Source organism: Sycon ciliatum, chromosome 9 (assembly GCF_964019385.1).
Source record: "Sycon ciliatum chromosome 9, ocSycCili1.1, whole genome shotgun sequence".
NCBI lineage: Eukaryota > Metazoa > Porifera > Calcarea > Leucosolenida > Sycettidae > Sycon > Sycon ciliatum.
The window spans coordinates 3,520,402-3,533,036 of NC_088651.1; the positions used below are offsets into that span (position 1 = coordinate 3,520,402).

The following is a 12,635-nucleotide window of genomic DNA, read 5'->3' on the forward strand; positions in this document are numbered from 1 at the left end:
TCCCCTCTCTTTTTTTTTGGGGGGGGGATTCCTTGTACTTCGTCTTTCTTGTTTTTCTTGTTCCTTTGTTTTTTGTAGGACAGATTTTTCGTGTACTGATTTCGGTTGTTGTTGTGTCTGACTCTATTCCCAATATCTAATTCTGTGGTTGGTTTTCCAACTCATTGGGTTGTAGTTTCCATCATGAGTTTGATTCCATCGTGAGTTTGATTCCATCGTGAGTTTTGATTCTATTTGCTATTTTTCGTTCCATTTTTGAGCTCACATCTATCCGCTTTTTTGGTGTTATTGGCCCGGACAAGAGGCTTCTTTCCATTATTATTATCATTATTATTGTTATTATGATTCTCTTATGGGAAAAAAGAATTAGGACAGGAATTTTACCGGCCAAATAGTTATATTGTCAGAGCGATCCATTCTCGGTTTCTATGATTCGTTGCCTGATGATCGTAGTAATATGTGAAACTCAGAGTTGTGACAAAGCTTCCAATCTCTCTTGTGTACAAGGCTCTGCCCTACATGGGTATTGAGCACTCTTCGGACAGTGAAGCACACCACTTGATTACGTTCTTATAATTCATCGTCCTATAAAATATGAAACCAGAACAAATTGATTGTGGAGGTACATATGAGAGTCCTCCGGCTCGCTAGAGTGCTCAATATTCTTTCGACTAGAGCTATATGTATATTACACACGGCAAAGAGCACCACGCTTCATTCCTTGTAACATTATTATAATTTCATGCCCATCAGATAACTAATGTGTGGAGTGTGGAGATGCATGTACATTCAGTCTCCTACATGTGCAATGAACCTTGAATACCGAGGAAATGCGGCGTATATCGGAAGCAATTTATGTTGGAAATATTTTATCTAGTGGTACATAATGCAAACAGCGAAGGCTCTTGTGGTGCACGAATGACGACACATCATCATTTTGTCCAGCTTGAACGTTTGCTCGTGAACTCTTTCAAGATGTTCAAGTGCCTGAAGCGCCTCCCTCTTCTTAGTGTACATGTATCACCTAACGGAGATGTGCCCACCGCCCAAATATGGCCTTTTTATCTTTTGGGGTTTTGACACTGAAGCGGTTGTGATGGCAAGTGTCCTCAAGGCCAACTTGATATACCCTCTGCACAAGCTCATGGCCGTATCCTCACAACATGAACGTGGAAAGATCAAAACTGCATTGCCTATCTGAAGATGATTTAAAAAGCTGGAATTTGTAATGGCTTTCGTTCAGTATCACCCTCCGTCTCCTCACAACAAAGTCAGCATTAAATTTGTGTTGACCAAGAAAGATGTTTAACCCACTCTCTACACCGTAGTTCTCCGTTAATCTGTGATGTCTCTTTTGCAAGTCTTCCATTGTCGTGTATAACATTCTAGCGACTTATCAAGGAATGGCTATACTAGATACTTTTAATCCCGTGGATATGCAAAAGACGTTACTTCACTAACGTCTGGCGCTAGTTAGGGTCCACACAGCTTTAATCATGACCATGTCACCTTCTCCGCCTCTCAGCCATCTCCTCCTCATCTTGTATCGCACGATCAACTCGTTCTTGTAACGATTCTGTATAGTTCAGCAAATCTTGTACGGCTTCATCGTTTTGTTGACGCAGTGCCCTGTTATTTCGTCTGCGTTCCGCTCGAATACGACGCCGTTCCTCTCTGCCATCAGCTCCTCCTGCCGCAGCGTTGCCTGCAGCTCCTCCTACAACAGCTCCTACAGCAGCTCCTATTGCCGCTCCTGCAGCAGCTCCCGTCACAGCAGCAGCTGCAGCTACTACCGCATCGATCCCTGCACAAATTACAGCGCCTCCTGCTGCTGCTCCTATTGCAGCTCCTGCTGCAGCTCCTGTTGTAAGGTGCGACCCGGAGGGTTGGGCAAGAGGCGAAACTGGAAGCACGATTCCTGCGTCATGCAACGCTTGCCGCTCTTCTGCGCGCTGCCTTCCTTGCTGAGCCTTTTCCGATTTTTCCTCGTCCGTTACCGGGACCCGGACCCTACGGATGGTCATTTCCAAGTCGTCATCCACTTCAGACTCATAGTCAAATTTCTTCTCTGCAACTCTATTTAGGTTGTCCATAGTATATTGTCTTTTCGATTGCAAGATGGCCTGCAATTACGTCAGTACTCAACCTTGCCGTTAACCTTTGTCTAGCCCAGTGCGGCCTAAGGTACCCTCAGAGGCGTATCATCGTGTACCGCTCGGTATACTTGACTTGTGTACTAGATGCATGTACACGTTTGGATACAATCATGTCCAGGATCGACGTTACGTCTGCTCACTATTTACAATGTATTATCGCACACTGTGCAAAATAGTGCATGGATTTTCTTTTTTTAAGGAAATTCGTGCCCTAGCTAAAACCTACACTGACTTGTTAGCTTGAGCACTCTGGCAAGGTACGTTCGGGCCTGGTTTAAATCTGGCTTTGGAAAAAAATATATACACACAAGGGAATGGTCTCAAACTGCGGAGAGTGCTCAATGCAAGCGAGGCAGAGCTTCATCACACAAGCGGAAAAACCGTCAGAGATCAAATTCGATTACACAGTGTTTCACCGTTCAAGCAACGGATCATCAGATGGATGATCAAACAAAGTATGATACACTGGTTATATACTCAGAAGGTGTGAACTCCGTCACTATGGAGTGACGGAGTTCACGGAGTGACGGAGTATTTTATTCGTGTTCGATATTGAATTTTAATTTTAATTTATTTATTTTTTTACAAATATTGTTTTATTCCAGTTCACATTTTTCATTCGTGTTGGGTTTAACTACTCACTGTACAGAATCTTAATGATGTTGTCTGATGATTGGTTGTTGTCTGATGATTGCTTTTTGCCATGAAACTCTGAGTAACAACGAAGTCACTATGGAGTGTGAAAATTATCATTATGTCGGGTCCCGGATGTGACAAGTCCATTCTTCATGATGCATTGTACAGAGTGGCTAGGTGCTAGATGAGGGTGATGATATTGCGGGGTGTGAACAGCCCATTTTTCATGATGCATTGCACAGAGTGCCTAGGGAAAGGTGATAGCGCAGAGTGGTGCCATGCCAGGTAACAAATATAGAGGCGCTACCAAGTCGTTCCCTGATGAAGACCAACCGGCACCGGCAGCGGGCAGTCGCCCCAAGAAAAGAAATCGTGACCGCAGGGTTATCTGGTTCAACCCGCCATATAGTGCGAGTGTGGCCACAGGCATCGGTGCACGGTTCCTGAGCCTCATCCAAAAACATTTGCCGGTTGGTCTTCATCAGGGAACGACTTGGTAGCGCCTCTATATTAGGCCTTGGCGGATAATGCCGGCAGAAAAATTGGCAGAATTCGGTACTTTTTCTGGTAAGTTTCATGCATGTTTGGTATGTGGATAAAGAAATGGAGCAGAATTCGAGGAATTGCCCGCCATAAGGTTTGTATGGTTCTGCCAATTTCGGTGCAAAAAAAGCAGAATCTGCCACCTTTTCGAGCATTATCCGCCAAGGCCTACTCTATATCTGTTACCTGGCATGGCACTACTCTGCGCTATCACCTTTCCCTAGGCACTCTGTGCAATGCATCATGAAAAATGGGCTGTTCACACCCCGCAATATCATCACCCTCATCTAGCACCTAGCCACTCTGTACAATGCATCATGAAGAATGGACTTGTCACATCCGGGACCCGACATAATGATAATTTTCACACTCCATAGTGACGGAGTTCACACCTTCTGAGTATATAACCAGTGTATCATACTTTGTTTGATCATCCATCTGATGATCCGTTGCTTGAACGGTGAAACACTGTGTAATGGAATTTGATCTCTGACGGTTTTTCCGCTTGTGTGAAAAAAAAATATTTTTTTTTTTCATTGCTACCAGGTTCGGCTGCGCTGATGAGTCCACAAAGAACGAAACAGTTCTGTCCGCAGATTGAGTAAAACCTACACAAGATGGACATTACATTTTATAAGAGGTCTAGTTTCGCGACGCTCCAAGACGTGGCCGTCCAATCAAAGTCACATCGGATGGTCAGATAGAACGCACATAGAACACCCAAGCACTCGCACCCGTAAATTCCACGTTTAAATTGCACTGCAGCTGCATAGCACCTACACTCCCTTCGTAGTCCCTTACTGCTATATTGTTTTGCTGCTGTTGTTGTTGTTGTTGTTGTTGTTGTTCTCTTCCATTCCATATTACCATGTGCACTTTCTTAAAAAAATAATAATAAACTACTTCCGTGGGCAATAATGTAATAATGTAAGGAAACAAATGGAGGCGTATCCAATTTCGAATGAAAAGGTGACAGCACCGACGCAATCCACACAGTCAAGAAAGCCAATTTAGTTCGATTACCAAATTGGCTTTCTTGACTGTGTGGATTGCGTCGGTGCTGTCACCTTTTCTTTCTTAATACGCTACTCTTCTGCATAATCACATGGCCTACTGACCCTTGCAATTGCCACGCAATTGGCCATAAAGTGGCGGAGGACCATAGGTTAGGTAATATTCATGCAGGTGTGTACACTTGATCAGTCGATGTATATTTTTTCAATCTTTCCTCCTAGAAGCAAATTCCGGTGTTCACATGAATAGAAAATGAAAAAGACCAAGGACCTACTAGTTACCATGGTTACGCTACAATGTCCCCTAAATTACTTTTCGTGGATGACATGGAAAATTATGTTTGTTCCCCACATCGGAGTGCATGTGCTTCTCCGCCGACTTGACTGACCCAAGACTATTATCCACAGAACACAGTACGTCCCTGTCATGTAATCTGAACTGCAGTCTCGGGTCATTGCCTTCATCACAAGAATTTTTTTGTGCATATTTTGCCAGTGAAAGAGGAGGCTCCGTTGTCGCCGGAAAAAAAGTTAAAAACATAAACTCATGGGTCATTGTGGTGTCAGGCCAAGTCCGCGGAAAACCGGGCGCTCCGATGTGGGGAACAACCAACTTTCCTTGAAAATAATGCAGAACGAAGCACCAAGCTTGAATTCAAGTCACTGGTTTCATTCATATTAATAAGGAATTAGTTGCAGAGACTTCGGCGATAATATAATTCAAGCTGAACGCTTCGTTCTGCACTATTTCGACATGCCTACCTTGCTAAATTATTGTTTACTGGTGTCAATACGGCGTTGGCACTATCGAAACCTTCATTGATATGTGAGACACTTTTAGGGAATTGAGATATTCATACGTTTGAGTGAAAGGTGCAAAGGGGAAAAGAAAAACCTTTTGGTGGTGACAGCCCAGTGGACTGTCATGACTATCACCACCACGACTCGAACCAGGGACATTTTGCTTATGCCCTAGTTATGGCCGGCAATGCTCTCCCACTAAGCAAAATTTTCAGAGTAAAGTTATATGCTCCTCCATGATTCCCATGCGCATCCTGCTGAACTTTACACGTGACTACCGGAAGACTGTGTTTATATACGTAGTAGCAACCAACAGTTACTAACTGCATCCAGTGGTAAAGGGTATGCCAACGAAATCCTTACTTACAAGGTTACTTAAAAAGACATACCGGTACGCATTCGTGCATATGGTAACATACCGGTACGCAACCGGTACGCATTCGTGCATATGGTAACACTAAGCGACTATGATCCGCCTCCACTGCCTCAGCTGCAACTGATGGCTTGCAGGTACATGTACATGTATACACACCTTTTCACTACCACAAGTGCGCCTACGGGTATACATGTGCGCTGCATGATTCACTGTGCGTGCGCAAGCCATATATTACCATCCATCTGGCATCTCTGTCTGCGTGGCTCTCGCGCTAGATACCATACTGCTACTAATATTTTGAAACATTTTTTTATTTCTCAAAATGCGAAGACTCCTCCACTGTAGCCACCCACTGTATATCCATACATCTTCACTCTCCAAACGGTCTCTTGGCTACACCAATCACTAAAAGAAAAGAGATATTAGATTATTGGAATTTTCGGGCAAGGCCCATCTTCATTTTTGTATTGAACGCACAAAACAATTATGATATGAATGCAGGGAGAGCAAAGACGTCGAAAGGACAACAGCAAAAATGATTGATAGAAATGTGAGTTGCAACAGCAACGTTTAAAGAAGAGAAAAGAAAAAAGGAAACGAAAGCGTTGAAAACAACACCAAAGTCCCAGAAAGGAACAACAAACGAAGATTCATAAAAAAGGAAACTTCAGGACGCCAGGACACAAATCTTCATACCATAAAGAACATAACGGTACTGTGATGTAAGAGTATTCAAACTATCTGCAGCTTGGAACCAGTCGGCTCACACCCAATCTGCTTTCAACAAGAATGAAGCCGAGAAGAGAGGTGGAGATGTCGGGTTTCACTCCTCTTGTGCTTGCAGCAACTGGCGGTATGGGCAGTGCTCACCATTTCCTTGGCATAGGGGGGGGGGGGATAGATGACGCCTCTCTCTCTCTCTCTCTCTCTCTCTCTCTCTCTCTCTCTCTCTCTCTCTCTCTCTCTCTCTCTCTCTCTTTCTCTCCCTCTCTCTCTCTTGTTTTCTTTCTTTCTCTTTGCTGATTGCTTTCTTGCTTAGACTTCTGACGCGCCTTCGTTCTCGTGCACCCCTCTATGTACTAGTGTTGTGCAAACCCTCCTTCTAGTCTGTCTCATTTTGTCCAGAGATGTTTTAGATGCATAGTGATAATGACTCTCATCATTCCCCTCCCTTGTCATTAGACTGTTCTGTGCGGTTTTTACTACGTTCACATTCCCAGCTCGAAAATAATAAAGAAAGACAATGGTACTGAGACTAGGACAGACGTGACAACTACTGAGCAGGGGCTGGACTGAGACGCAGCAGTGATGGTGGGGCATTGATGGCTCTGCCGACCTGAGGTCTCGGCATCACGGCCAAAAATACTCACCAAAAGTGTGAGTGATAAGCTTCCACAATTTCCGCGACCACTTCCCCTGTCCGCGACGATCTGGTGGGAAGGGTCCTGACTCGCAGCGGCTTTTGTCTTTACATCTGTCAGGCGTCGACTACTTGACGTCGGGTCGGGTCGGGTCAGGCGCGTGTCTGTGGCTGCCACTCTCCGCTGTTATCTTGTCGGTCTCTGTCTCCTCGTCTCCTACTCTCTGGTCTTTCACGTAGGCATACCCATCCTTGAATAGTTTGGGTTTGCTTCGCGAAATGAGGCCAGTAAAATCGGGTAAAGCGTCCCGGACTGGGTCACCAAGAGAAAGGATTTCGTATCCAGAGCCTACTGTTTTCCAGTAAAATTGGTATCAGGGTCGCCAGAAAAATGTGGCCTCATCGATATATTTGTTTATCAATAATAATTATCATTACATTGGCTCGTTATAGAGTATAGTGGAGTCAGTAGGATATAGCTGAACCTTCCCTTACCTGAGCCTTCCATGTGGAAAGGCTGTTGAGTGTTGGTTTGTGCCTCGCAGATGGGTGGTAGCTAGGTGTTAGGTCGTTGAATGTCACAGTACTCCTTGTCAATTTCTGTCTCGGCTGCATGCAATCGCTTTGTGCCTCCCTTTGATTACCCCCTGGGATTTGTACCATGACGGTTGGTGGTTATCTTGTAAAACAATGCTACGCCAGAGAGAACACAATAGACTGATGTAATTACTCCAATGCGGCATCCTGACATATTTTGCCAGTTGTGGTTTGACCAAAATTTATCTTCGAAGGCGAAGATAAGGTGAGGAATGTACTGAACTGGGAAAGAACTAAGGTACTACCCAATGACATCCAATAGAGTCACTCAAGTACGCGCCGGACGTTGCGCAGCCCTAAACCTGCGAAAGATGGCCTGCGAAATGGTGCAAGGCGCCAACTAGTTACTTGACTCAGTCTCACGCGACCGGATTTCATTGGGCAGCACTGGATTATGACTGTCCAATGAAAACGTCTGCGGCTTTATCCGGGCTGCTGGAGAACGCGTTTCACCTCAGGCTTAGCTGCACGGTTCATTTAGCACCTACACGCCCGTTCTGACGGTTCTGTCCACTTGTCTTTGTTCAGTTAGCTTCTGTTCTACTCACGTCTATGTAGGGATGTGCATGGTAGTACCTCTACTGTGCTCATCCCTACAACAATGATGACGACGGGACAGCAGCAGCAGCAGCAATAATTTCCGTACTAAGCAAGAGTATAATGTATGCATTATCAGTATTCGCACTAAGAGAATTACACTGTACACCACAAAGTTATGTTGGAAGACTGGCGGAAAACACAGCGGGGACGCTAAACCAATCCCTTAGCGCAACTCCAGCTTGTATTGCATCAAGCAAAAGGTACATGTATGTCGTAGTACAATGCCAAGCGTCAATGCACTTGGAAAAAATATTTTGCTTGATCATCTTTTAAAAAATTAATAGCGATTCATGGTTTTAACAGAACGATTGGTCCAAAAAATACTGAATTATATATCTCATGTGGTGAAAACTTGGCAAAATGGTGTTACGCTTACTCTTCAAAAACGTAGAATTATCATTATCGTCTCTACAGTCTACGCCATGTTACAACTGGCACAGCATGTGAATCACATGTTGGGTAAGTTAGATAGGTTTTTAGTATGCAAAAAAAGTGAAATTTGTCTGTGTTCTACGTGTTAACAGTGTGATCTATGGAGGGAGGAAAAGAAGTGTAGACATGGTCCTTTCGTAGTGGCTGGCTGGATTGTCACATACTGGGTTTCAACTTTTCACGCAACTACTGGATTTGCAGATACTGTGGGGCACATGCATCTACTGGATCTGCATATTGTACTGGATCTGTAGATACTGGATCTGTAGAATACTGGTGGATCTGCAGGGACTGGATCTGCACATACTGGATCTGCACATACTCGATCTGCACATACTAGATCTGCATATATTGGATCTGCAGGTACTGCATCTGCACAAATTGGATCTGCACATAATCTTAGATCCACCCATACTGGTTTCGCACATACGGGATCTGCACTTATGACCCAGTCTGCTTCCATGCTATATACTGGCAGTGCATGAACACTCAGTACTGCCGCTGAAATCCAGTCTTCTTGGGTGCCGTTGCTGGGCTGGCTGTCTTCGGAGCGGTTGCCGGACTGCCTCCAAAGGGCTTGAGCGGTGTGAGCGGCGATTTCCCGAGCTGTGCTTTCAGATCGCTGATCTTGCTGCCCATCACGGGACTAGCTCCACCAATAGTGTTGCTAGCCGACACTGGAGGGAAAAAAAGTTTTAAGAAAATGCACGGTTCGCTTCAGTTTCAGTTAGACTGAACTTTTAGTATCCATAGGAACGCCATCACCCTGCAAGATCAAAGGCGCAGATGCAGCTCCTGAAGCGGTGGGAGGTGCGTAGATCAGCCCACCAGCAAAGTGGTCAAATACCGATAATCCCATTGGCTGCATCCATGTTTCCCTCGTGCCAGGCCACGAGTTTCCAATTAACTGTGGGTCTCAGCTCGACACTGGAGAAAATGCACAACATTTTCCGGAGTCACCACAGTGCCAAATCCGCTGAAAGTTTACCGTTTTTTCATTGAGTAGCGCTGTACTTAGCATAGGAATATTTGACATGGTTGCAGAGTTCTAGCCTGCCTAGAAAACTGTGTCTGCAGCTGGAGCGAGGTCCCTTGACTGCATGGAATTATTATTCCCGTAGCTATGCAGAAGACGTTACTTCAGTAACGTCTGGCGCTAGCCAGGGTCCACACAGCTTTAATTTGGTGTTTGTTTGTTTGTTTGTTTGTGTCACGCCTGGCGCTATCCCGTATCTGTCCCGTACCGTATCGCACAGCTGGCCATTTGCTGGCTCCCGTATCTGTCCCGTACCGTACCATCAAACACAGCTGGCTACAAACAGCTGGCCACAATATTATGTACATGTATACGACTCCCTGTGTGTTGCAACTGTGCTTGAAGGGGTCTGTTGCACTTTTTGTAGCTCCGCTTTATCTGAGTTTTCAGTCGTTCCTCTTACTAGTCTTGCCAAGGGGGTGGCTCTGGGTCCGCCAGAGTTGCCCCTGGCGTATTTCTGAATTTCCTGGGGCGAGGGTTCCGCGACGCGGTCGCCAAGGCAGTGTCTTTTCAGTCACGACCGTTGTCGTCCTCGTCTCTCCATTCGCGGTGGTGTAGCTGACCCCCGAATGGTTTCAAACTGCGAAGCTCGGAGGAGTACAGTGGTGGCAGAGGCATGAGCTGTGAGTGGAGATGGTTGCTGGAGATGGATGGTGATGCAGGGAGAAGAGTTACGCTACCTGACGCCGCGTGGGAAATTGTTTGAACCTGCAATTTCAGTTCGAGCGCGGTGGACTTCTAGACGATGTGTCCTCATGGCTGTTTTTCAACGCTTGGCCTATCGCTGATATCCCTGCGTGGGATGTTCTTCCAGTGGAGTCCAGTTGGGACTTCGGGTGCCCACACTCCATCACCTGGTTGATTGTTTCGGAGCTGCAAAAATAATTATTGTGTCCTATTTTGTGCGCATCTCTTGTCATCTCTCTTTTCTATACGTCGCACACCAGATGTACTACTATCGCCGTCTTTCTCTTGCTTTCTCTCCCTGCTTGCTGTTTTTTTGTTTCTGTTGCCACTGTCCCTCATCATACCCATGCTTGGGTGGTGGGCGGCGTGACCCGTTAATGTGGCTGCCAATACAGTACGACTCCCTGATGTATAGAGAGACTTTCTGGAAAGAAATAGGGAGACGAGGAGGAAATGAAATTATAATGGATGTTAGTTGCCGAATAGGTGATAGGATGCGTCAGCAAAAACATACTTTGGAAGAGAGATCCCGTCGTCTCCAAAATAGGCGTGAACGGGCGAGTCAGCGCCGGTCACAGGAAACGTCGGCAGAGTGATCCCGTCGACTCCAGAACGCGCGTGCTCGGCAGGGTCAACGCCTTCCCAGGAAACATTTCCATCAGTTCCCACAACATGCACGATGAGCTAAGAAACAAAGCATAGCGTAGGGCCCTGAGCTTCCAAGCTCTCTCGTTAATTATTATTTTGCTTGTTCGCGTTGGCATCAACCTGCATAAAGCAGGTATATAGCCTTCATTGAAAGTCAAATTCAATAAGGCAGAGAAATTGTGAACACAGTCATCCCCAGACACAGCATTTTTAGTTGATTTTTTAGTTGATTCTAAATGTTGTTCTGTGTCTGGGGGCAACAACACCTACAATATTTTTAATCTGTATCTAACATTTTGTCTTCTTGCCGCCTAATTGAAATTCGATTTTACTTGTTCCTTCCCTAGACGAGCTGCGCTAGTCCTCAAATCCCATCCCCCAGCCTACCGGGTGTAAAACGTTTGGGAGTGCTTGGCGGTGGTTTCTTAGTTGCTGGACTCCCGGGTGGCTTCTTGGATGTAGGTGGTGATTTCAGGGCTGCCACCGGTGAAGGAACTAAAGTACGAGGAAAGGCAAGGAGAGAGAAACAGATGGTTAGATGTGGGGGTAGAGAAGCGGACGCTCGTGCAAGCGCGCACAGATGCTCATGCAGGCACACACGCAGAACCCCGTTATCTTATGGGATCCGCAGTGAATGGGCTAGTCCGTGTACTTGAGTGTCTTCCGTGCGGTGACATGTTTTTTGTGACTGTGGGAGAAAGAGCGAGGCGACTACGATAATTACTACTGCGGCAGCCATAGAAATCCAGTGGAATAACCAACATAGAAATCCAGTGGAATAACCAACATAGAAATCCAGTGGAATAACCAACATAGAAATCCAGTGGAATAACCAACATAGAAATCCAGTGGAATAACCAACATAGAAATCCAGTGGAATAACCAACATAGAAATCCAGTGGAATAACCAACATAGAAATCCAGTGGAATAACCAACATAGAAATCCAGTGGAATAACCAACATAGAAATCCAGTGGAATAACCAACATAGAAATCCAGTGGAATAACCAACATAGAAACCCAGTGGAATAACCAATATAGAAATCCAGTGGAATAACCAGGGCCGGCGCCCTTACACACACTATAACGTTGTAACAATGGACCAGCAGTGCTCACGGCTGCATGGTCAGCATCCCACAGGTGCTTGACTTCTCAACGGATTGCAAAGTGCGCAGCAGTAGTAAGCATAGACACCATACTAGACCAACACATTGCAACATATTTAGTGACGCGAAGAGCTAACAGCAAACAAAATCATGCACATTGCTTGTCCTGAGGCTTGTGTGCTGGATGACTCAATCACACATGATTCCTTCAGAATGCTTTTGTTTGGAAACCCACATTGCATCCATCCAGTCATGTAACCAAAGCATTTGTCTTTAGTAATATGCAGTGAACAAACCACCCATACGTAGGTACACGTGTTATAGATGCTGTAACTTGATCTTGTTGCAAGTTGTTCCCAGTCACTTTCCATGTCACTTAATATAACAGCGCTAGTTCTTACAGCCATTATTCGCTGGAAGTGGCTTGTTCTTCTGATGCATTGGCGCCATTGTTGGTGGTCGTGAAGTTAGCTGAAAAGCATACGCGTGCACGCATCCATACAAACACACACACTCACACACGCGTGCACACACACACACGCACATGCACATACACACACACGTGCACACACACACACACACACATACACACACACACACACACACACACACACATGCCCATCGCGGAAGCGATGATAGCGAAC

General features: G+C 45.5%; 1 protein-coding gene across 1 annotated transcript in view; it reads right to left on the reverse strand.

The window, feature by feature from the left end:
• Positions 1–8,241: 8,241 nt before the first annotated feature.
• LOC135825054 (uncharacterized) overlaps positions 8,242–12,635 on the reverse strand; it is a 33,607-nt gene continuing 29,213 nt past the window's right edge. The window contains exons 26-28 of the mRNA XM_065337790.1: positions 12,393–12,462; positions 11,273–11,380; positions 8,242–9,191 (exon numbers count right to left, since the gene is read on the reverse strand). Coding sequence (XP_065193862.1) covers positions 9,004–9,191; positions 11,273–11,380; positions 12,393–12,462 — 366 coding nt within the window. The 3' untranslated portion in view covers positions 8,242–9,003. The remainder of the gene's footprint in view (positions 9,192–11,272; positions 11,381–12,392; positions 12,463–12,635) is intronic.